Source organism: Zophobas morio, unplaced genomic scaffold (genome assembly GCF_036711695.1).
Source record: "Zophobas morio isolate AGI-343-1 ecotype UQ-CSIRO unplaced genomic scaffold, CSIRO_AGI_Zmor_V1 ptg000018l, whole genome shotgun sequence".
NCBI classification, from domain to species: Eukaryota; Metazoa; Arthropoda; class Insecta; order Coleoptera; family Tenebrionidae; genus Zophobas; species Zophobas morio.
In genome coordinates, this window is record NW_026972123.1 from 6,401,677 (window position 1) to 6,427,455 (window position 25,779).

Here is a 25,779-nt window from a genome sequence, read left to right on the forward strand (position 1 = left end):
AGAAATTTTGAAAAATCTTGATATTAGGATGGCCATGTGGGCGTGTTTTGGGTAGAACCTCTTTGACATTCCTGTTATGCAGATCTGGCATGTTTCAGATATCTAGAAACTGCAAAGCTGAAGGTAATGTTTGGACATAGCAGTTTTCACCTATTGTAGGGATGAAGATCAAGGCTTTCAGTTGTGTTTTTTCAAGAGAAAAGCACCGGTCACAAACCATGTCTGCACCAATATTTTGACGATTCCTTACAATTTACAAACAGAACTTTCGCGGGATCACAACTTTGGCAAAATTATTTACTGCAAAAACTCATTAGGTACTCATAGTGTTCGTTAACTGTGATAAGACTTGCTCTGCCATTGTCCATTACGTGATTTTTCACAATTTTTACCTTCAGGGTACCTATAAAAATGTAATTTTTTAAATAATTACCGTGTTCATTGGTTTCGACAAACTTAACCTCACTTTTTGGATTTCATTATTTGAAAAATTATTGCTTCTTTGCAAAACAGACCAGATGATTTATTCTGTTCAACTCCAATCGACTTTCCAAGGTGTAATTCATGACAAAGCCCTTAAACGTTTTTCTGACAATTTACAATTTTTGAAACTGAAATGTATTGCAGTGGCGTTCACAAATGCTCGATAACACTGCAACCCTTAATGCTCTGGCCTGGCGTCTTTTCGTGTCTATTTAAAATGAAATTAAATCGCAAACCTGGCATATCAATTTTTGACACATTTGATAGATTTGTTTCGACGTTCGTGACATTTCAAAAGAGTTGAAATCATTTTGGTGATTAGCGGCACGAGAAAAATTTCAATTGTTTTTCATAGGTAAGTTGACTACAGTATTTTATAATGACCCTGTATTACTGTAGGAGCCTAGATCTACTTCGACGATTGCTTGCATGCGCTTATTATTATTCCGCAAAGGAAGATATTTTTTTAATACGCAGATGTACTCAGTACTAAATAAAGACCTATAAGATATATATAAGATATAGAAACTGAAATAGCCAACACTACATTTAGTCCCAGGAATGTCTGTGAAAATAACCATGTCAAACCCTTTAGACGCCAGGTCAAGTTGGATAGTTGAAAATTGCAACTTGGATGCAAGAAGAACTCCTCCGCCTCTAGTTACATTAGTTTTATCAAAATTTCTGTCTAATCTGAGGACTATATAATTGTTAGGGCAAAATTCAGAATTAAGCACAGAACTAGAAAGCCAAGTTTCTGTAAGGCAGATAAAATCAAAATCGCAACACAATAAAGATTGATAAAGTTCATTAAATTTAGAGTTAATACCACGAGTATTTTGATAATAAAGTGTGATAAATGCATCCTCAACAGTTTTAACTATAGAAGGAGAGACAACAACAGAATTCTCGATTGATATGTCGCTACTAGACTGCAATGATGATAAATTTAGGGAGTGGAATGAATCTGCAAGGAATAATTGCTATGAAGATAAGCCAAAAACATCACGTTTTATTCTGTTAATGGCAGCACTATATGAATGGCAGTTATCTCGGTCCCAAGCAGCATGATCAACATTTATTTGATCATGATTACCAGACGATTTCATGTACAATTTATACAACGCAGCTTCTCGGCATGACACTCTTTAACACTATGGTTCCCAGCAATGGTAATGGTTAAAACCATTACAAGTGAAACACCGGAAAATATCAATACCACAAAAGATATAACATCTGTCTAAACCTATTAGGCAGTGCCCTATGCTAATGGATTTTTTATAGGAGACGATATCTACTTCAACAATTACTTGAAAACGGTCAGACTTATTTTTCACAGGCAAAAATTTAAGCAACTTGTATACATTCTCTTCATCGTTGCTAAAAATAAACTCATTTTATTTGACCAAAAAATCCAGAACACTTGATTGACTAACATCCTTGGAAATTCCAGCAATTCTGATACGAGGCTTAAGTGTACTAACTTCTCTTATATCATACGCTTCCGCAACTTTATCATCAGCTAGATGTTTAAATCTAGTTATATCCTGACATCCAAGAAGAATACCGCCATCTTTAAGATTTTTTACTTTGCTAACAGAGGATGCAACAGAATCAATATTTGCCATAATGTCAGATTTAGTCTTATTGATGGTCTGAGATTTATCTTTGGGACGAACAATAACTGTATTATTTATACTCTTAGCTACTGTTTCCGCATAAGTTTCCCTGGCTGAAGTAGCAGAAGACGTGGACACATGATCAGGAGTTTTATTCGAGCTACCATTATCTCTAGCAAGTTTTACAACATCTTCCCGGAGCTGAGTATTCTGATTACTTAATTGCTGGATCTCATTTTATGTGATAATAATGTTTACACTGATTGCAAGATACATTCAACAAAGTTCAAATAGAAGTGAAATTTTAATAGCTACAAGAACAATATAGGCACACCGGAGAATACGAAAAAAGTTTTTTCCGACTTCAAGGTTACGTTTTTTCCAGCGTACGCCTCCCCATTGACAAAAACACTAAAATGGCCGCATTGTGCTTCTTTGTGAAATCTGAAAAGCTCCCGCTGGATATAATTTCTCTGTAAAATAATTAACTTTATCGATTTCGCTTTCAATCCAACCTTGTAAAGTCGAACCTTTCACCAAACTTAGCTTTGCAATTAAAACACTCGTTCAAACCACTCAAGACTTAAATGCCCACTTTGACACTAAGAAAACTGCTTATTATTACCCCATTGAAATCGAATAACTTTCCTCACTCCAATAAATTACAAGAAACTCCCGTAACACCAACACTTTAGGAGAATTAATTACACTAGCACTAAAAAACGCCCTTTTCATCGAACCGCCCTTGTGTTCGGACGGCGAAAGTCGCCCTTGTTCCAGAAGAAACGGGGCTGCGGGTTTTTACAGGCCATTTTTGTCAATTTGCGTTTGGACTTGGGGCGATTACCAAAAACGGGAAATTTAGGACCGAAAATGGCAAAATTTTAGGAAAAATAAATTTGACGCTACGTCTGCTTTTCTTTGAGATCTGCATTTATTTTATTATTTTACATCACACGATGGAGAACATTTAAAATTAGAAATTTCAGTGGGTTTCATTTTTAATTTTTTTTCTACATTTTCACCTTGTAATATTTATATTGTAGATATTTGGAAGAATTTTATGGCCCCCTCGATCTCGTGACTTGACTCCACTTGATTTTTCAATATTTGGATGGATGAAAGACAGCGTTTATAGGAACAGAATCCACACATTGGAAGAATTAATAGATGAAATTATACGCTTTTGAATCTAATAAAAATCTTAATGAATAAGTGATAAAAATTGTATGTAAAAAGTGTATGTAGATACTGTAATAAATTTCAGTAACTTTCATTTTTACTTCCCGAGCGTAAGCAAAGGAAGTATTGTAATCGAGTCCGTCGGCCGACTCTCTACTTTTACGTTTTCTCGATCTTTCATGACCCCTAGAAGACGAAGAAATAGGTCTCCCATTTCCGTCTGTCCGTCTGTCCGTCTGTCCGTCTGTCCGTCCGTCTGTCCGTCCGTCTGTCCGTCCGTCTGTCCGTTCGTCTGTCCGTCTGTCCGTCTGCCGTCCCGGATTTTTATTAGACAGATAATCTCCGAAAGTACTCGACCGATTGTTGTGAAATTTTGTTCTTATATTAAGAATATCATGTAGATGGTAAAACGCTAACCAAAATTTGTCTAATCATCCCCACCACTAATGCGATGACGTCACTTCAAAATTGTACATAGTAAATGGGTTTTCAATTGTATAAAATAACATAGTCCTACACATGTAGTTTACAACTCCGAATCGACTTTTCACCCGAAACGTCCAGATTTTTGGAAAAAAAATCAAAATTATAAAACAACATTTTGAAATTTAATTTTTAATCTGCTAACCAGAATGCTTTGAAATGTTGCAGATGTTTTAAGGCTATAAAGAGCATCATAAATCTTTAGTCAAAAAATATTTGCTTATCCCCTCCAAAAACTTGATGACGTCAGCTCAAAAGTTTGTGGAATAAATCATATCTAAAATGTACAAAATATGATGAGTCTGTACTTGTGATCTATCACTCCATTCATATTTTTTGGATTTGCATATACAGGGTGACTCAAAAAAATTAAAGAATGCGTAAATTTATTTTACTGATTTACTCAGAAACTACAAAACCGAATGCTCTGACATCTTGCAGATGTTTTAAGGTTATAAAGAGCATAATAAATGTTTAGTCAAAATATATTTGCTTATCCCCTCCAAAAACTTGATGACGTCAGCTCGAAAATTTGCCGAATAAATCATATCTAAAATGTACAAAATATAATCAGTCTGTACTTGTGATCTATCACTCCATTCATATTTTTTGGATTTGCATGTACAGGGTGATTCAAGAAAATAAATGAAAGCGTAAATTTATTTTACTGATTTACTCAGGAACTACAAAACCGAATGCTTCGAAATCTTGAAGATATTTTAAAATTATCATAAGCATGGTAAATTTTTGATCAAAACGTATTTGGTCGTCCCCCCTAAAAAATTTATGACGTCACCACAAAATTTTGCTGAATAAATCCTATCTAAAATGCACAAAATATGGTGAGTCTCTTGTTGTGATTTATCATTCCATTCAAATTTTTTCGATTTGCATATACAGGGTGACTCAAAAAAATTAATGAATGCGTAAATTTATTTTATTGATTTAATCAGGAACTACAAAACCGAATGCTTTGAAATCTTGCAGATGTTTTAAGGTTATAAAGAGCATAATAAATTTTTAGTCAAAATATATTTGCTTATCCCCTCCAAAAACTTGATGACGTCAGCTCAAAAGTTTGCCGAATAAATCGTATCTAAAATGTACAAAATATGATGAGTCTGTACTTGTGATTTATCATTCCATTCATATTTTTGGATTTCCATATGCAGGGTGACTCAAAAAAATTAATGAAGGCGTGAATTTATTTTATCGATTTAATCAGGAATTACAAAATCGAATGCTTTGAAATCTTGGGAACATTTTAAAGTTATTATAAGCATGGTAAACTTTTGTTCAAAATGTATTTGTTCATCCCTCCTAAAAAAATTGATGACGTCACCCTTAAATTTTGCTGAATATATCCTATCTAAAATGCAAAAAATATGATGAGTTTGTACTTGTGATTTATCATTCCATTCATATTTTTTAGATTTTCTTTATAGGTGGTTCAAAAAAATTAATGAAGTCAATTTATTTTATTGATTAAATTAAAGGCAACACTTATTATTAGTATTACACCCCAACCAACCCAATTTGGTAGACACAAAATTTGTTAAAGGAAAAACTCGGTTGAAACATAAGGGTAGCACGCTTATTTACATCGACTTTAACATTACAGACCTGCATTTGTTTTATGCTCTCACTTGGTTCCGCGAATGTTAAATAGACATGTTTATAATCAACCAATTGCGAATTTCACCGTCAAGAATTAAAATAAAACCCAATGTTTTATATAATAAGCGGAAGTCGAAGCAATAAAACCGATGGTCGTTTTGTTTACAGTTTCTCTGTTTGACTCTCACGTATGCTGTTACGCCTGTCATCTTAAATTAAGAATGTTTATACATACACGATTTTCAGTTGCCTCTGATACGTATACGTAGGTAAATTGTTTCGTTATTCGACCCAATTCATTTTCCCGAAAATTTGAGAATATAATAATTTTATTCTTAGTATTACACTACATCTATCCCAACTGATATACGTGTCCTTGCAAAATGTTGATGACGTCATCGCAATTTTTTTTTAAATTCCCACTACAAAAATGTAATGAGAAAAAAAACACAATAGGCATGCAGTCGTCAAGTTTCCGACAGCGAGGGAAGTACTGTCTAAACTCTTTAGACCAATTTTTCTTTCTGTGGTAGTTGCATTCTTTTAATTTAAAACTTACTTCAACTTACTATTTAGTAATAATTGTAACTTTACTATTAGGAATGTTAAAAATCTTTATTAAACATTCTGTTATTTCACGAGGTCTCAGCTTACCTCAGCGCTAACAAGTCTCCTTTTCCGAAAAAACCCCCGGCTTCCACCACGCGCCGCCACAAAAACCCATTTCACAGAAATATTATAAGCGCCTCTAATAAAATTCGTCAGAATCCCACATAATAAACCAATAAAATTTTTTCCCGGCCACATTCAGCGTTCCAGCGGCAAAAACCGCATTCAATTTGTCTCGGCTACACCGTCTCCGCTCGTAATCGAAGATTTGTTCCTTGTTTCCATGAAGAGAAGGCGCTTTTTTGCGCCGCCATCGCCTGCACCGTCTAACGAGCTTCTCGTTGACGGTGACGTTCGGCGGCGGCGGCGGCGGCTCTGCTCGATTAAACAAATCCTCGCCGGCCAATATACTGAATTAGATAATTTGATTTGGGGTCGAGCGTCTTTTGTTTGCTTGGGAACGGACAGATGCGGCCGGAAGCACTCGAAGGCGCTGGGTAAGATTCTTGCGTAAGAGTCCTGTGTGAAGTTGGGACGATGGGCGACGGCGGGGGAGGAGTGATAAGGTTATGTCTGTTTTATGGGAAGGGATTCAGATGTGCGGACAGGATGTGGCGTGTATTGTGGAGGATTACGGGCTGACGTGAAAGGGTTTGGACCGGTTTGCACGACGGACGGGAGGGAAAGGTGCTTTGATTGGAAGTTTTAAGGTCAAGTAGCTGTCGTTTGCGAAAAAAAATAATAACATTAAATTACTGAGGCATGCAAATTTGACTTTTTTCCTATTTCATGGACTTCTATCTGGATCCAGTACGAATGTAAAGCTTTACTACATACTATATAGGTACCTACACATCAGCGATATTGATCGTAGAATTAGGAAAGTTTCAATAATAATCTGTAAACTTTGCCTTTTGAGGCAAAACAAGTTAACATTAGTTCAACTTGACAATATGTGGTATCGACACAGGATTAAAATAACATTCGACCGTCGAGTACCCACTTGACGTCGTGTCTAGTTGATGGCGGATTAAGTTTTGCAAAAAATTAAAACAAAGAAAGAACAAGCAGAATGATAAGAAAAAAAGATTATGGCAAACGAAAATATAAGAAAATAGTCCCAGTGGAGGTGACAAAATTTTGAAAAATAATAAATAAAATTAATAATAATAACATATTTACAATATCGCCGACGCCAAATTTTTTATAATATTTTCAGTCCGGCAACCTACGAAATAAAAGTTTCTAAGGCTAACATATAGGATAGTCAATTAAATATATTTTTTTTATGTCTTATTTTTCGATTTTTTTTTTAGTCATTTATTCAGTTTTCTTTGGTTCGTTTTTCATTTGGTCAGTAAATCGAATTTTTAATTTTAGAATTTTTGGTTTTTTCAATTTTCCGAACTCTTAGATTTGCAATTTTTCAACACCTTGTGTTTTATTTTTCGACTTTCCAATGTCTTGATTTTACAATATTTTTAATTTTTCGATTCTTAATTTTTGATACTTGAAGTTCTCGATTTTCCATTATTTCGATGTTCAATGTTACTTTTTCTCAAATTTTGAATTTTTCGTTTCTTCCTTTTCCCCTTTATTCATTCGTTTTCCAATGGTTTCGAATTTTTAATTTTGGAATTTTTCGTTTTTTCAATTTTTCGATACTTCAGTTTTTGATATTTTATTCACAGTGTTGGGATCTGTAATTTTTGTAGTTTCCAGTTTTAAATTTTCCAGTATTTCGTTTCTTCACTTCTTAGACTTTCAATTTTTCAACACCAATCTGATTAAATATTGCAATGTATCCGTTGTTCGATCTATGAATTGCTCGATTTTTAATTTTTCGTTTTTTCTATTATCGATTTCTGTTAATTTTACAGTTTTTAGATTTTTCATTTATTTAATTTTCCAATATTTCGATTTTACAGTTTTTAATCTTTTACTGAAAAGATTAAAAAAAAAGCACTGGCTTGGTGTCAAAATTTTTAGAGTTCAAAGTCTTACGCTGTACAAAATTTTAAAGTTCAATTATCGATTTTTAATTTTTCACTACCTCGACCTTTTGATTTTGTAGTTTTTCAGTTATTCAGTTTTTGTTTTTGTTTTTTTTTTGTATGTATGGTACAATTTTTAGATTTTCCAATATTTTGATGTTTCAATGTTACTGGTTTTTATTTTTCGATTTTTTAAATTTTGAATTTTTGTTTTTCCCTTTTTCCTTTTATTCAATTTTCTATTATTCGTTTTTCATTTGGTCGATTACAACTGGAATTTTTAATTTTGGAATTTTTCGTTTTTTCATTTTTTTTTATTTTTCATATTTTAATCGATTATTTACAATTTTAGAATTTGCAATTTTTGTAAATTTCAGTTTAAAATTTTTCAGTTTTTCGTTTCTTCAAAGTTCTCTATTTTTTCATTTTATGTTGAAGTTGTGCTAGTTTACAGTTTTTCGATCTACAATTTTTCGGGTTTCAATTTTTCAATTTTCCGTTTCTTCATGTTTCCGTTTTACAATTTTTAGATGTTTTAATTCCTAGAAATTAAACATTAGTACAAAATCTGGTTAGATATTGCAATTTTCCGTTTAATCAATTTTCCAATACTTCGATTTTACAATTTTTAATCTTTTCAATATTTCGATGTCAAAATTTTTGGAGTTCTGCGTCTTTTGCTCTGCATTTTTCAATTTTTCAGTTATTCAATTTTTGTTTTTGTTTTTTTTTGTATGTACGGTACAATTTTTCGATTTTCCAAAATTTCGATATTTTAATGTTACTTTTTTTATTTTTCGATTTTTCAAATTTTGAATTTTTCGTTTTTTCCTTTTCCCCTGTATTCATTCGTTTTCCAATGGTTGATATAAAAAATTAAGTCGAATTATTAATTTTGAAAGTTTTAGTTTTTTCAATTTTTCGATTTTTACTTCCCAAGCGTAAGCAAAGGAAGTATTGTAATCGAGTCCGTCGGCCGACTCTCTACTTTTACGTTTTCTCGATCTTTCATGACCCCTAGAAGACGAAGAAATAGGTCTCCCATTTCCGTCTGTCTGTCCGTCTGTCCGTCTGTCCGTCTGTCCGTCCGTCTGTCCGTCCGTCTGTCTGTCCGTCTGTCCGTCTACCGTCCCGGATTTTTATTAGACAGATAATCTCCGAAAGTACTCGACCGATTGTTGTGAAATTTTGTACTTATATTAAGAATATCATGTAGATGGTAAAACGCTAACCAAAATTTGTCTAATCATCCCCACCACTAATGCGATGACGTCACTTCAAAATTGTACATAGTAAATGGGTTTTCAATTGTATAAAATAACATAGTCCTACACATGTAGTTTACAACTCTGAATCGACTTTTCACCCGAAACGTCCAGATTTTTGGAAAAAAAATCAAAATTATAAAACAACATTTTGAAACTTAATTTTTAATCTGCCAACCAGAATGCTTTGAAAAGTTGCAGATGTCTTAAGGCTATAAAGAGCATCATAAATCTTTAGTCAAAAAATATTTGCTTATCCCCTCCAAAAACTTGATGACGTCAGCTCAAAAGTTTGTGGAATAAATCATATCTAAAATGTACAAAATATGATGAGTCTGTACTTGTGATCTATCACTCCATTCATATTTTTTGGATTTGCATATACAGGGTGACTCAAAAAAATTAATGAATGCGTAAATATATTTTATTGATTTAATCAGGAACTACAAAACCGAATGCTCTGAAATCTTGCAGATGTTTTAAGGTCATAAAGAGCATAATAAATGTTTAGTCAAAATATATTTGCTTATCCCCTCCAAAAACTTGATGCCGTCAGCTCGAAAGTTTGCCGAATAAATCATATCTAAAATGTACAAAATATGATGAGCCTGTACTTGTCATTTATCACTCCATTCATATTTTTTGGATTTACATATACAGGGTGATTCAAGAAAATAAATGAAAGCGTAAATTTATTTTACTGATTTACTCAGGAACTACAAAACCGAATGCTTCGAAATCTTGAAGATATTTTAAAATTATCATAAGCATGGTAAATTTTTGATCAAAATGTATTTGGTCGTCCCCCCTAAAAAATTTATGACGTCACCACAAAATTTTGCTGAATAAATCCTATCTAAAATGTACAAAATATGGTGAGTCTCTTCTTGTGATTTATCATTCCATTCAAATTTTTTCCATTTACATATACAGGGTGACTCAAAAAAATTAATGAATGCGTAAATTTATTTTATTGATTTAATCAGGAACTACAAAACCGAATGCTTTGAAATCTTGCAGATGTTTTAAGGTTATAAAGAGCATAATAAATTTTTAGTCAAAATATATTTGGTTATCTTCTACAAAAAACTGATGACGTCAGCTCAAAAGTTTGCCGAATAAATCGTATCTAAAATGTACAAAATATGATGAGTCTGTACTTGTGATTTATCATTCCATTCGTATTTTTGGATTTGCATATGCAGGGTGACTCAAAAAAATTAATGAAGGCGTGAATTTATTTTATTTTATCGATTTAATCAGGAATTACAAAACCGAATGCTTTGAAATCTTGGGAATATTTTAAAGTTATTATAAGCATGGTAAACTTTTGTTCAAAATGTATTTGTTCATCCCTCCTAAAAAAATTGATGACGTCACCCTTAAATTTTGCTGAATAAATCCTATCTAAAATGCAAAAAATATGATGAGTTTGTACTTGTGATTTATCATTCCATTCATATTTTTTAGATTTTGTTAAGAGGTGGTTCAAAAAAATTAATGAAGTCAATTTATTTTATTGATTAAATTAAAGGCAACACTTATTATTAGTATTACACCCCAACCAACCCAATTTGGTAGACACAAAATTTGTTAAAGGAAAAACTCGGTTGAAACATAAGGGTAGCACGCTTATTTACATCGTCTTTAACATTACAGACCTGCATTTGTTTTATGCGCTCACTTGGTTCTGCGAATGTGAAATAGACATGTTTATAATCAACCAATTGTGAATTTCACCGTCAAGAATTAAAATAAAACCCAATGTTTTATATAATAAGCGGAAGTCGAAGCAATAAAACCGATGGTCGTTTTGTTTACAGTTTCTCTGTTTGACTCTCACGTATGCTGTTACGCCTGTCATCTTAAATTAAGAATGTTTATACATACACGATTTTCAGTTGCCTCTGATACGTATACGTGAGTAAATTGTTTCGTTATTTTATTGATTATTCCAAATCAATATTCAAAACGACCCAATTCATTTTCCCGAAAATTTGAGATTATAATAATTTTATTCTTAGTATTACACTACATCTATCCCAGCTGATATACGTGTCCTTGCAAAAATGTTGATGACGTCATCGCAATTTTTTTTTAAATTCCCACTACAAAAATGTAATGAGAAAAAAAACACAATAGGCATGCTGTCGTCAAGTTTTCGACAGCGAGGGAAGTACTGCCTAAACTCTTTAGACCAATTTTTTAATTATTGATGTTTTAATCCATCATTTACAGTTTCAGGATTTCCAATTTTTGTAGTCTTCAATTATAAAATTTTCTTCTCTTCCTAGATTTGCAATTTTTCAACACCTTGTGTTTTATTTTTCGACTTTCCAATATTTTGATTTTTCAAAATTTTTAATTTTTCGATCCTTAAATTTTGATACTTCCAGTTCTCAACTTTTTCATTTTATTTTAGAGTTGTCCGAGTTTACAATTTTTGGATTTGCAACTTTTTGAGTTTACAATTTTAAATTATGCAAGATTCGATTTTTCAATGTTCAGTTTCTAGAAATATTTCGATTTCCAATTTTTCAATTTTCCAATTTTTCAGTTATTCAATTTTCCAATTGTTCAATTTTTCAACCTATTCAACGTTTCGGTGTCACAATTTTTAGATTTCAGTCTTTCGCTTTGCAAAATTTTAATTTTTCAATTTTCGATTTTCAGTTTTTCAGATCTTCGACCTTTTGATTTTACAATTTTTCAGTTATTCAATTTTTTTCCGATATTTAAAGCTTTTTAATTTGCAAATTTCAACTTCAATTTTTCAGTTTTTTGATGTATCATTCGAACAATTTTTCGATTTTCCAATATTTCGTTTTTTCAGTGTTCGATTTTTTTTTATTTTTCGATTTCTCGTTTAACCGAATTTCCTCGAGTTTAATTTTTTTGATTTTGGATTTTTAGTTGTTTAAAAATGTTTCGATTTTTCGATTTTTAACTTTTCGATGTTCTTAATACCTAGATTTTTGAATTTTTCTATTTTTCAGTCTCTCGATATTTTTTATTGTTCGATTTTTCCAGTTTTAAATATTTCAATCTTTCGTTTTTCAATTGCGTCATCTTTCAATTTTCCAATTTGAAAACTTTTTAATTTACTCTTTTTAGTATTTTCACTTTGAAAATATTCAATGTTTTAGTTTTTTTACTGTTGATATTTTCTATATAGTATTTGATAAGATAAGACTGATTTTGGCACTTTTTTACATCCTAGATTCTATTATTAGTTTTCACTGTCACTGGACAGAAGAACATTAGCCCCGCCCACCCACCCTGTTTCCTAGTACTTGTTAAGATAAGATTGATTGTAGCAAATGATATACTTTCCAAGAAAATAGAGGGTGGGTGGGTGGGGCTAGTCTTTGATAAGATAAGACTGATTTTGGCACTTTTAACGTTCTCCACCATTTCGTTTTACTTTGAAGTTGTGTGAGTTTACAGTATTTCGATTTACAATTTTTTGAGTTTCCAGTTTTCAATTTTGCAAGTTTCTATTTTAACTTTTCGTTTCTTCATTTTTTCGATTTACAATTTTTCGATGTTTTAATTTCCACAAATAAAACATCAGATTAGATATTGTAATTTTTCGATTATTCATTTTTCGATCTATTTTTCAAATTTTCATTTATTGAATTTTCCAGTTGTTCAATTTTTTTATTCTTTTCAACGTTTCGGTGTCTTCAGCCTTTCGCTTTGCAAGATATTAATGTTTCAATTTCGATTTTTAGTTTTTTAGTTCCTCGATCTTTTGATTTTACAATTTTTCAATTATTCAATGTTTGTTTTTTTTAATATTTAAAGTGATTTAATTTGCAAATTTCAACTTTAATTTTGCAGTTTTTCGATTTTCCAGTGTTTTATTTTTTCAGTGTTCGATCTTTTTTTAATTTTTCGATTTCTCATTTAACTGAGTTTTCTTGAGTTTTAATTTTAGATTTTTAGTTTAAAAATGTTCACTTTTAATATTTTAATTTTTTTGAATTTGTCTCTTTTCAATTTCATGAACTTTTAATTTTTCAATTTTTTAGTTTTTCTGCATATGATGTCATCAATTTTCGATTTTTCAATTTTTCATTTGTTCAGTTTTCGTTTCGCAATATTTCAATTTTACAATTCTTTGATTTTCATTTCTTCAATTTTTCGAATTCTTAGTTATCAAAACAAGTGTAGATAGGTGTAATAAATTATTTTAAAATCAGATCAAAACGTTAATAATCATATCTAAGCTACATATTAAAATAATCTCACCTCCAAAGTTCACTGTTTTGTTTTTGGACCAATTTAAACTGGGTCTTTCTATTTCGAATAGTATTGTTAGCATTAGTATTAGTATTAGTATACGAAGGTAGAAGACAATACTTAGACGTGGTAAGAAGGAAGAAACAACTTGTTACACATAAAATTCATTGTTATTTATCGTAGAAAAAATCTTGTGTGCATTTATGCACCAGTTGCATTTTCGCGACCAAATCGTCGTGTTCGAGTTTCAGTAGGCTCCGTCTAGCCTCGCCGCCAGCCCCCCGAACCTAATACAACTTTAACGGCCCCCGCCTCCCTCCCATTTAATCCCAGCGTGCCCATATCGAATTCCCGATTTATCAGCCGTCTCCCAACAATCATCGGAAACGTCGGCGTCTTGTGCCGGTGGCGGCGGCAGCGGCGTTAGACTAACCCTATCTGGTTCCTTCCTCGTCTAGTCTCAATCACGGCCCCTATTGTTTTAGAACTGTCACGGCCACGCATGACACATGACGTAATCGGGGGGGCGGGTCCGGTAATCAACTGTCTGATTTAATATTCACCTCGGCCGACACCAGGCGTTCCCGGCTGCTGTTGACAACCTCTTGTTCAACACGACCGTCGAGGTTATGGATGTGTTAATGCACGGCCCACAATAAATACAAGAGCGGAAATTGATAGTGGGCGAGTACGGGCCTGGCGGAATGACAGCTTATAAACAAATTGCTGAGAGAAACGGCGAATGCGGCGATCGGTGCAGTTTTGGAATGCAGGGCCGCTGCGCCGAATTTTGAGCCCTCGAGGCAGTTAATAGTAATGAGTGCCTTAATGGGTGTTAAATGGACGTTGTAGATGTTGAACTTTCGGTTTTTACTTTTAGTTTTTTAACTGCAAGAAAATTGCAAACTTTGACTTTTTACTATTTTTTGTGTATATTTAGGTACTTTTCTGAAAATCTCAATTTTCCATTATACCCCCATTATTAAAATTTCGATCCATTTTTGAACATTTTCGAAAATTACTTATTCAGATTTTCTCTAGGTTTCGAGCTCTTGAAGTTACTTGAAAAAAAATAATTTCAAGCCGAATATTTCGAAAATCATTATCTGCGACCATGTTTTTTTTTAGAATCGCCCTTTGAAATATGGTAATTTTTAGGATTCTTTAAAAAAATGAATTTCAAGCTTAATATTCCAAAATCGTTATCTGAGACCACAAATATGCTGTATTTTTCGAATCAGCACGTCAAAATCTATATTCAAGAATTTTTTGGGGATTAGATAACTTTTTCAAAATCTCAAATTTCCAAAAATTTCGAAACATTTTCGAACATTTTCCAAAATTACCTAAATACATTTTCTTGTAGATTTCGACCTCTAGAAGTCCCCGTGGGTCTCGTTTCCTCGATAACTCCTAGGATTTTTTCAGAATCGCGCATTGAAATAATATATATTTCGAAAATCTTTATCAAAGAGCTCAAACACGATATGAGTATTTTTCGAATTAGCACTTCGAGATGAATATTCCAAAATTTTTTGTGGATTTTTAGCCAACTTTGAGAAAATCTCAAATTTCCTAATATGAAAATCTTGTCCCATTTTCGAAAACTATCTGAACGCAATTTCGCTTTCGTTTCTTCCATAACTCCCATTAGTTCTTCGGAATCACCCATTGAATTATGACATTTTTTAGGATTTCTTAAAAAAATTGAATTTCAAGTCGAATATTTCCAAAATCGTTATCCGAGACCACAAATATGCTATATTTTTCGAATAAGCACGTTAAGATCTATATTAAAGAATTTTTTGAGGATTTTTGGGCAACTTTTTCAAAATCTCAAATTTCCAATAATAGGTACACCCCTTTGAAAATTTCCAGAAATTTTCGAACATTTTCGAACATTACCTAAATAAATTTTCTTGAAGATTTCTACCTTTAGAAGTCCTTGCGAGTCTCGTTTCCTAGATAAATTCTACTATTTTTTCAGAATTGCCCATTGAAATATGGTAATTTTTCTGATTCCTTAAAAAAATTATTTTCAAGCCCAATATTTTGAAAATCTTTATCAAAGACTTCAAACACGCTATATTTTTCGAATTAGCACTACTAGATGAACATTCCAGATTTTTTTGGGGATTTTTAGCCAACTTTGAGAAAATCTCAAATTTCCTATTATAAAAATTTTGACCCATTTTCGAAAACTATCTGAACGCATTTTCGTGCAGATTTCGTCTTTTAGAAGTTAATTTCGCTTTCGTTTCTTCCATAACTCCCAATAGTTCTTCGGAATCACCCATTGAATTATCACATTTTTTAGGATTTCTTAAAAAAATTGAATTTCAAGTCGAATATTTCCAAAATCGTTATCCGAAAACACAAATATGCTATATTTTTCGAATAAGCACGTCAAGATCCATAATCAAGAATTTTTGGGGGATTTTTAAGCAACTTTTTCAAAATCTCAAATTTCCAATAATACACCCCTTTGAAAATTTCGAGAAGTTTTCGAACATTTTCGAAAATTACCCCAATACATTTTCTTGGAGATTTTGGCCTATAGAACTCCCTGTGTGTCTCGTTTCCTCGATAACTCCTGCTATTTTTTCACAAACGCCCATTGAAATATGGCAATTTTTCTGATTCCTTAAAAAAATTATTTTCAAGCCCAATATTTCGAAAATCGTTATCAAAGACTTCAAACACGCTATATTTTTCGAATTAGCACTTCGAGCTGAATATTCCAGATTTTGTTGTGGATTTTTAGCCAACTTTGTCAAAATCTCGAATTTAGTTCTTCGGAATCGCCCATTGAAGTATGAAATTTTTTAGGATTCCTTAAAAAAATTGAATTTCAAGTCGAATATTTCCAAAATCGTTATCCGAGACCACAAATATGCTATATTTTTCGAAAAGCACGTCAAGATCAATATTCAAGAATTTTTTGAGGATTTTTGGGCAACTTTTTCAAAATCTCAAATTTCCAATAATACACCCCTTTGAAAATTTCGAAAAATTTTCGAACATTTTCGAAAATTACCTAAATACATTTTCTTGGAGATTTCGACCTCTAGAAGTCCTTGCGAGTCTCGTTTCCTCGATAAATCCTACTATTTTTTCAGAATCGCCTATTGAAATACGGCAATTTTTCTGATTCCTTAAAAAAAATTATTTTCAAGCACAACATTTCGAAAATCTTTATCAAAGACTTCAGACACGCTATATTTTTCGATTTAGCACTTCTAGATGAATATTCCAGATTTTTTTGTGGATTTTTAGTCAGGTTTGTCAAAATCTCAAATTGCTTCATTATAAAAATTTTGACCCAGTTTTGAAAATTATCTAAACACATTTTCCTGCAGATTTCGTTTTCTAGAAGTTACTTTCGCTTTCGTTTCTTCCATAACTCCCATAAGTTCTTCGGAATCACCCATTGAAATATGGAATTTTTTAAGATTTCTTAAAAAAATTGAATTTCAAGTCGAATATTTCCAAAATCGTTATCCGAGACCACAAATATGCTATATTTTTCGAATAAGTACGTTAAGATCCATATTCAAGAATTTTTTGAGTATTTTTGGGCAACTTTTTAAATCTCAAATTTTCAATAATACACCCCTTATGAAAATTTCGAGAAATTTTGGACCATTTTCGAAAATTACCTAAATACATTTTCTTGGGGATTTTGACCTATAGAAGTCCCTGTGTGTCTCATTTCCTCGATAACCCCTAATAGTTTTTTCAGAATCGCCTATTGAAATACGGCAATTTTTTTGATTCCTTAAAAAAATTATTTTCAAGCTCAACATTTAGAAAATATTTATCCAAGACTTCAAACACGATATATTTTTCGAATTAGCACTTCTAGATGAATATTTCAGATTTGTTTGTGGATTCTTGGCCAACTTTTTCCAAATCTCAAATTTCCTATTATGAAAATTTTGACCCATTTTTAAAAACTATCTGAACATATTTTCCTGCAGATTTCGTCTTCTAGAAGTTACTTTCGCTTTCGTTTCTTCCATAACTCCCCTTAGTTTTTCGGAATCGCCCATTGAATTATGACATTTTTTAAGATTTCTTAAAAGAATTGAATTTCAAGTCGAATATTTCCAAAATCGTTATCCGAGACCATAAATATGCTATATTTTTCGAATAAGCACGTCAAGATCCATATTCAAGAATTTTTTGAGGATTTTTGGGCAACCCGTTATGAAAATTTCGAGAAGTTCTCGGACATTTTCGAAAATTACCTAAATACATTTTCTTGGAGATTTCGACCTCTAGAACTCCTTGCGAGTCTCGTTTCCTCGATAAATCCTACCATTTTTTCAGAATCTCCCATTGAATTATGGCAATTTTTCTGATTCCTTAAAAAATATATTTTCAAGCCCAATATTTCGAAAATGTTTATCAAAGGCTTCAAACACGCTATCTTTTTCGATTTAGCATTTCGAGATGAATATTCCAGATTTTTTTGTGGATTTTTAGCCAACTTTGTCAAAATCTCTCAAATTTATAACACAGTGAAAATGTTTACTTTTTCAGAATCGGCCACTGAATTAAGGTAATTTTTATAATTGCTTAAAAAAATTTCAAGCCGAATATTTCGAAAATCGTTATCCGAGACCACAAGCGCTCTATATTTTTCCTATCAGCACGTCGAAATTTATATTCCAGAATTTTTTGTGGGTTTTTAGGCAACTTTTTCAAAATCTCAAATTTTACGTTTTTTTCCTTTTGAAGTTTTCATTCTTTTTGTACTTGTCGAGTACTCTGGGTCCATAACCTGTTGAACTTTTGGTTTTTTCTTTCAATTTTTTTACTCCAAAGAAATTGGAAATATTGTGCATTTACTTCACATTAACACTAAAAGTACACTATTATTACAATTAGAAAAACCAAAGAAACATGAAATTTTCTATGTCTATTTTTCCGAATTTTGGCGGCGTATTTTCTCTCGCCCCAGCGCCTCGCCGCCCCCCGACGCGCCGCCGTGTAACAGGTACGAAACGTTATCGCGTCATGAAAAATCGGAAGCCGTCGATGAGCAGGAAGATCCAATATTAGTGAATATGAATAGCGCGGCTGGATAGGGGACGCAATTAAATTGTGACGTGCTGTAAGGTGTCGGCCGTACCACCGCCGCTACCGCCGCCACCGTCGCTGCCTCCACCAGGGGCTGTTTATATTAAATCGCTGCGCCGTCGGGGCGCTTTTTGCGAGGACGATGCACGCGTAGGGAAATTCGGACGAGCCACCCCTTGGAAATTACCTGAGATAATGAATCGGATCTCGACGATGATAAAGCACCGATAGCGCGTCGGATGAACGAGCATCATATGTTCTCTCTCATATTAATCGAAACGATATCAAAGAGAGTTGCGTGACGATGGCCCGATCCAATTTATTCAGATCATTTTCAAAATTACGCCCTCTTTCCGGTTTTAATTTATCGAAATAATTTCGAGGGGAGGAACGACGAAGGCGAGGTGGAACGTGCTGGAGGCGAAGCAGGCGCGATGGACGGAGAGAAGAAGAGTTACATTTAGACTATGCTGTTTATTTCATGGAGGAATGGGGCACTAGTGACATTTTGTCTCCTATATAGTACGTTTAAGATTTTTTTCTAATCCCAAACTTCTGAACATTTTTTTACTTAATAATAAACGCGATAAATGATGTGTTAGAAATTAACACGTGGAAAATCAACGCCAAAACAAAAATTGTCACTAAATTTTATAAAAAAGTCTTTAAATAAATTTGTTTATTACTGTTTAAACAATATAAATATCTACGCGCACCCTTTGCAATTTTTCTGATTTCAAATAATATACTAAATTAAACTTAAAAAAAAGTTTCATCAAAATCGCATCTGTTGCTGAGAATTACGAGTTAGAATTATTCATTAACTCGATTGATACCTATGTCTACAATGTTAAAGTAAATATAAATGAGCGTGCTACGCGTATGTTTCAAATGAGTTTTTCCTTTACAAAATTTAATACTAATGTAATACTAATAATAATAGTCCTGTATTTTCAATTTTTTGGAAAAATGGAGTGAGCCGCAGCTGATTTTATCAATAAAATAAAATAAATTGACTCATTAATTATTTTTTTGAGTCACCCTGTATAAGGAATTGTAAAAAATGTGACATGTCACAAAACGAAAATCGTAAGATCAAATTCTATAATTTTTTTAAAGAGCTGGATTTGTTCGATTAATTTTTTTATTGATCAGATTAAGAGCCAAATGTGAGGATATCCACGTCTTTATTTAATTATGATCAAATAAGAGTAATAATAATCATATTCAAAACATTTTGTTCCATTGTGCCTTAATTAATAATTTTAGTCTTTTGTTTCGAGGAGACAACTCATTCAATTTAAACAAATTTCTGCGTGACATTCTTTCGATGTATAAACATAAACAATCGAAGTTAAGCATGTACATTGATAATAATACATTCTTTTCTGTTGGTTATTTGTTTTGAATACGTTTCAAAAGGACCCAAAGGACGAAAAAGGATAATAAGGACGAAAAGGATGAAAAAGGACGAAAAAGGGCCAAAAGGACGAAAAGGATGAAGAAGTACGAAAAGGACCGAAAGGACGAAAAAGGACGATAAGAACGAAAGAGGAGGAAAAGCACGGAAGAGGACCAAAAGGACGAAAAAGGATAATAAGAACGAAAAAAGATAACAAGGACGAAAAAGGACCAAAAAGAACGAAACAGGACGAAAGAGACGAAAAAGGACCAAAAGGACGAAAAAGGACAGCTAGAACGAAAAAGGACGAAAAATACGGAAAAGGACCAAAGGGACGAAGAAGGATGAAAAGGGATAATACGGACGAAAAAGGACGAAAAGAGCGAAAAAGGACAAAATAGGACGAAAAGGACGAAGAAGGACGAAAAAAGACAAAAAGGACGAGAAAGGAGGAAAAAGGAGGGTAAGCATGAAAAAGAATGAAAAGGATGAAAAAGGACGGAAAAGAATAACAAAGACGAAAAAGGACGAAAAAGGACTAAAAGGACGAAAATGGACGAAAAGGACGAAAAAAGACGAAGAAGGACGAAAAGACGAAAAAGGACGAACAGGATGCAAAGGGACGAAACCGGACGAAAAAGGACGAAAAAGGAGCAAAGGGACGGAAAAGGATAACAAGGAAGAAAGGAATGAAAAAAGACGAAAAAGGACCAAAAGGACGAAAAAGGATAATAAAGACGAAAAAGGACGGAAAGGACGAAAAAGTACAAAAAGAACGAAGAAGTACGAAAAGGACGAAAAAAGACCGAAAGAGCGAAAAAGGACGAAAAGGACGGAAAAGGACCGAAAGGACGAAAAGGGATAATAAAAACGAAAAAGGATAATAAGGACGAAATAGGACGAAGCAGGACTAAAAGGACGAAAAAGGACCAAGAGGACGAAAAAGGACCAAAAAGACGAAAAAGGACCAAAAAGACGAAAAAGGACGATTAGGACGAAAAAGGACAAAAAACACGGAAAAGGACCGAAAGGACGAAAAAGGACGGAAAAGGATAATACAGGCGAAAAAGGACGAAACGAGCGAAAAAGGACAGAAAAGGACGAAAAGAACGAAAAGGACGAAAAAGGACGAAAAAGGACGAACAGGACGAAAAAGAAGGAAAAAGAACGAAAAGGACGATAAAGGATGAAAAAGGATAACAAGGACGAAAAGGGACGAAATGGACGAAAATGGACTAAAAGGACGAAAATGGACGGAAAGGACGAAAAAAGATGAAAAGGACGAAAAGGAGGAAAAACGATGAAAGAGGATAAGAAGGACGAAAATGACGAAGAAGGACGAAAAGGACGAAAAAGGACGAACAGGATGAGAAAGGATGAAACACGACGAAAAAGGACGAAGAGGGACGAAAAAGGAGCAAAGCGACGAAAAAGAATAATAAGGACGAAAAGGATGAAAAAGGACGAAAAAGGATAATAAGGACGAAAAAGTACGAAAAGGACGAAGAAGTGCGAAAACGACGAAAAAGGACCGAAAAGACGAAAAAGGACAAAAAGGACGAAAAAGCACGATAAGAACGAAAAAGGACGACTTGTGTAAAACTTGATTGATTGATTGATTGATTGAAAAAGGATAAAAAGAACGAAAGAGTATAATAAGGACGAAAGGGGACGAAAAGGACGAAACAGGACGAAAAGGACGAAAAAAAACCAAAAGGACGAAAAAGGACCAAAAAGATGAAAAAGAACGATTAGGACGAAAAAGGACGAAAAACACGGAAAAGGACCAAAAGGCCGGCAAAGGACGAAAAAGGATAATACGGACGAAAAAGGACGAAAAGATCGAAACAGGACAAAAAAGGACGAAAGAGGACGAAAAGGGCGAAAAAGGAGGGAAAGCACGAAAAAAAACGAAAAGAACGAAAAAGATAACAAGGACGAAAAAGGACGAAAAGGATGGAAATGGACTAAAAGGACGAAAATGGACGAAAAGGACGAACAAAAACGAAAAGGACGAAAAAGGACGAAAAAGGATAGGAAGGACGACAAGGACGAAAAGTACGAAAAAGGACGAACGGGATGAAAAAGAACGAAAAAGGACGAAAAAGGAGCAAAGGATCGAAAAAGGATAATAGGGACGAAAACGATGAAAAAGACGAAAAAGGATAATATGGACGAAAAAGGACGGAAAGGACGAAAAAGTACGAAAAGGACGAAAAAGGACCAAAAGGACTTTAAAGGTTATCAGAAAACATTTTTTTAAATATTTTTTCAAAGAAGTGGAATTTGTTGGACCGTGTACTTCAAGAGCGAGGGAAGTCCTGCAGAAGTAACCTTGGACCAATTTTTTTACAAAAAACTAGAGATACAGAATTTGCCAACAATCGGTTCGGTAGTTTAAAACATTATCTGTCTGATTAAAATCGACATAGACGCAAACAGATGGCAGACGGTAGACCGCAGACAGACAGACGGAAACGAGAGACCTAAGTTTTCGTATTCTAGGGGTCATGAACCGTCGAGAAAACATAAAAGTAGCGGGTCGGCCGATGGACTTGATTACAACACTTCTTAGCTTACGCTCGGGAAGTAAAAACCCGGGTATTACAAAACGAATCATTCAGAAATCTAATTATCTATTTATAAGATCGGGATGTCATACATAAAAAATACAGTAACCCTGGACTTAAACCAAAGTACCAAAGAAAATTGAATTAAATAAAAAAATCGTACACTGATAGATAATGCTTATATTTTAGCCACTACATTTAATTAGTATTTTAAGTCAATAGTATCGTCTCTGACAAAATCCAATAGAAAATATTTTGCTAAAGAAGGATCAAATGCTAGCTTTATTATCGGATCACTTTATTAAACTAAATTGTGGCATTCATAATGAAAAGGAACGTCAGAAATTAGTTACAATTTGTAGATTTGTTGAAAGATATTCCACTTTTCTAATGTTCAATCTATGTCTTGATATGGGCTTATTTTTTAGTTTTAAATTGTCTTCTAAATGATGTAAAAACGCCTACATTAGCTGTACTGTTCAAAAACTTCTTGAGGAACACCTGTTAGAATGTTGTATTTACAATTTATTATTTAACCTGAAAGACGAAGTCTATGTCTTGAGTAAGATCTACGACTGTAAAAATTAATAATAATGGTAATAATGTGGAATTTTCGGGAATTATACAAAGTTGATCCTAAAACATATGTTCTTGTTAAATTTTCAATGGAATTTTGGAAAACTTCCTTCAAATAACCTTAAATGATCAAACAAATCAGTCACATCCAATAATGATCGGAAGAAAAATCTTTCAAGGCGATTTTCTCGTCCGCTATGGTTCTGTTTGGCAATAAATTCTTTTTCCAACATCTTGAACAGTTGCAATTATAGTTTCAGTATAAGAATTAACACCAAAACAGAAAATAGGTTAAGTCACAATAAATTTTGAAGACCCAGTTAAACGGAAAGGATTTCATGAAAATCTCAAAATTCAACGAGATTGTCTACTTTTCTTACGTCGCTTTAAAAATTCCTTCCACACCAAATATCCACATGTTGTTTTTCTCCCGTCTCCGACTTTTTTCCTTATCGAACAGCTTCGAAAAAACCCCCGCCGCCCCGTCCCCGGCCAATTCCCCGCCGTAATCTGGAAGAGGCGCGCGTCGCGTTCCTGGTTTTGCACTTATCTGAAGTATGGCAATATCAATATCCGTTGACATGGTAGCTCGACGGGAAGAATCGCATTTGGCGGCGGCGGCACAGAAGAATCCAGGGACGGAGTCTGAGCCGTCTCTAGGGAGATGTGCACAGATAACGGCGCGATGAGGACGAGCGAACACCCTCGCTAATCTCGCATTGATTACGCACGCAATATTAGATAACACCTTCCGATTCCCACCTACGTGGGCCGGCGGCCCGCGCCCGCTTTAACGCCAGGGATAAATTGCGGGGATCCCATGGGAACGCGCACTTACCATCAGGGCTTATCGCGAGCTCAAGACTAGCGCCATGGTCGCGTAATTAAGACGGAAATTCCGGTTTATGCGATGCCATAAACGGAAAGTGGAAGAGGGCGGATGGGGCGGCGGCAGGGGGCGATTTAAATGCGCAGATTTTGAAACTAAAACCATACACTACAGAGAAATATTAAGTATAACAAAATTTTCACGACATTTATTGCAAGAAAACTACATTACAAATTATATTTTACAACTTCATTGGAAAGAAGGATTCAGCTTAGCACGAAGAGAGTGAATCTTCATCTTCGTAAAGTGCTCGATCTTCAAAATGCACCCCTCGTCCCATGGGTTACCATACAAATGTACCAAATCGACAACATTTCCGAACACTTTGTCCAAATCTCCATCAATACAGTTCAGTTTATTCTTGCTAAGGTCAAAATTACCAATACTAACATTACCCAACGAATCTGAACCCCAGCTGTCAATCTCGTTGCAACACAACAAAAAATTGCCAACTTTGTCCAACTTACGAAGAGCTTTGGCCGAAATTTTCTTCATTTTATTGCCTCTTAGATCAAGCAAAGTCAAACGAGGATAATTCTTGAAAGCTTCGTCTGGAAGCTCAGACAGCTGGTTGGAATCAGCCTTGACATAAGCCGGTTGGGATGTTCCACCCAGCCAGTTGTTGTCCCAATGGGTTAGTTTATTGTGACCAATATCAAACGTTTTGAGATACGGCATATCGTCAAAGGCTTTCGTCGCAATTTCGCCAATCTTGTTGTAAGCTAGAGTGAGATAAGTGATTTTGGTGTTGTTGAAAACTCCTTCTGGAATTTCTTCCAACCGATTTTCCACTAGGTTTAGTTCGTCTAGTTCAGGCAAATTTTTCAAATCTCCAGGTTGTAGATGCTTGATTGAGTTGAAATTCAAATCGAGTGATACTAGTGTCGGAATATTGAAAGCTTCTGGGTCGATTTTCTTCAGGTAGTTGCTGGAGAGGCGCAAACTTTTCAAGGAAATGGTGGACAATGAGTTTGGTGAAATGGTACGCAAGTGATTAAATTCCAGAAATAAGTTTGTAATGGACACATTTTCAAAAACACCAGTTGGAAATTCGGTAAGTTCGTTTTTGGCTAGGTGTAAGTCGCGAATTGTTATATTTTTGAAAGCTCCAGAGTGTAGAATTCTGATTGAGTTACTTTCCAAGTAAATATGAGACAGATGTAGATGACTAAAAGTGCCACTTTCGATTTCGGTTAGTTTATTCCAACTCAAATCCAAATGGTTCAAAAGTGGTAAATTTTCAAAAGCTCCTGGTTTGATTTCTTCCAAACCCACACTCGACAGTGTCAGATATCTCAAATTCGGTATATCAAAAACCGACGTTTCATATAAAATGGGAACGACACCATCAACTTGCACTGACACTTCGTCCTTACTAACAATATTTTTCTTCAAATTATCAGAAGCCGCCACTGCGATTCTTGCAGTGCTTTCCCACTCCACAAGTGTCACATTTTTGAAACTAATTTCTTCACAATCACTAAATTTGAGCAAAAAAATCGCCAAAATTACTCTAACCAGTGAAGAATGCATGGCCAATACTGAGTAATTTTGACAATAAACATCATATTTATACAACATTACACAAAGGTCGGGTTAACGGCAATGTCAAGGTAAAGTTATGCATTTATGGAGCTCATTAAAGACAAGTTGTTTATCGAAGGTCGTCCCGCTACAAAAAATCGAACGAAGCAATGATTTGAAGAACTTGATTTTTTTTTTGGATGATGATGAGCAGCAAAAAACAGGAATATGATTTA

At 33.8% G+C, this 25,779-nt stretch overlaps 2 protein-coding genes across 4 annotated transcripts in view; both read right to left on the minus strand.

Annotated features, from left to right (window-relative positions):
- LOC135131081 (uncharacterized) overlaps nucleotides 1-25,779 on the minus strand; it is a 782,641-nt gene that overhangs the window by 447,851 nt on the left and 309,011 nt on the right. The gene's annotated exons all lie outside the window — the stretch shown is intronic.
- LOC135130744 (leucine-rich repeat-containing protein 15-like) lies at nucleotides 24,153-25,552 on the minus strand. Its single transcript, XM_064058162.1, has one exon. It carries the CDS (start codon nucleotides 25,550-25,552, stop codon nucleotides 24,209-24,211), a length of 1,344 nt encoding a protein of 447 aa, XP_063914232.1. The 3' UTR covers nucleotides 24,153-24,208.

Bases quoted from the DNA above. Each gene is read 5' to 3' on its own strand.
- LOC135130744 (XM_064058162.1), bottom strand. From the start codon at position 25,552: ATGCATTCTTCACTGGTTAGAGTAATTTTGGCGATTTTTTTGCTCAAA.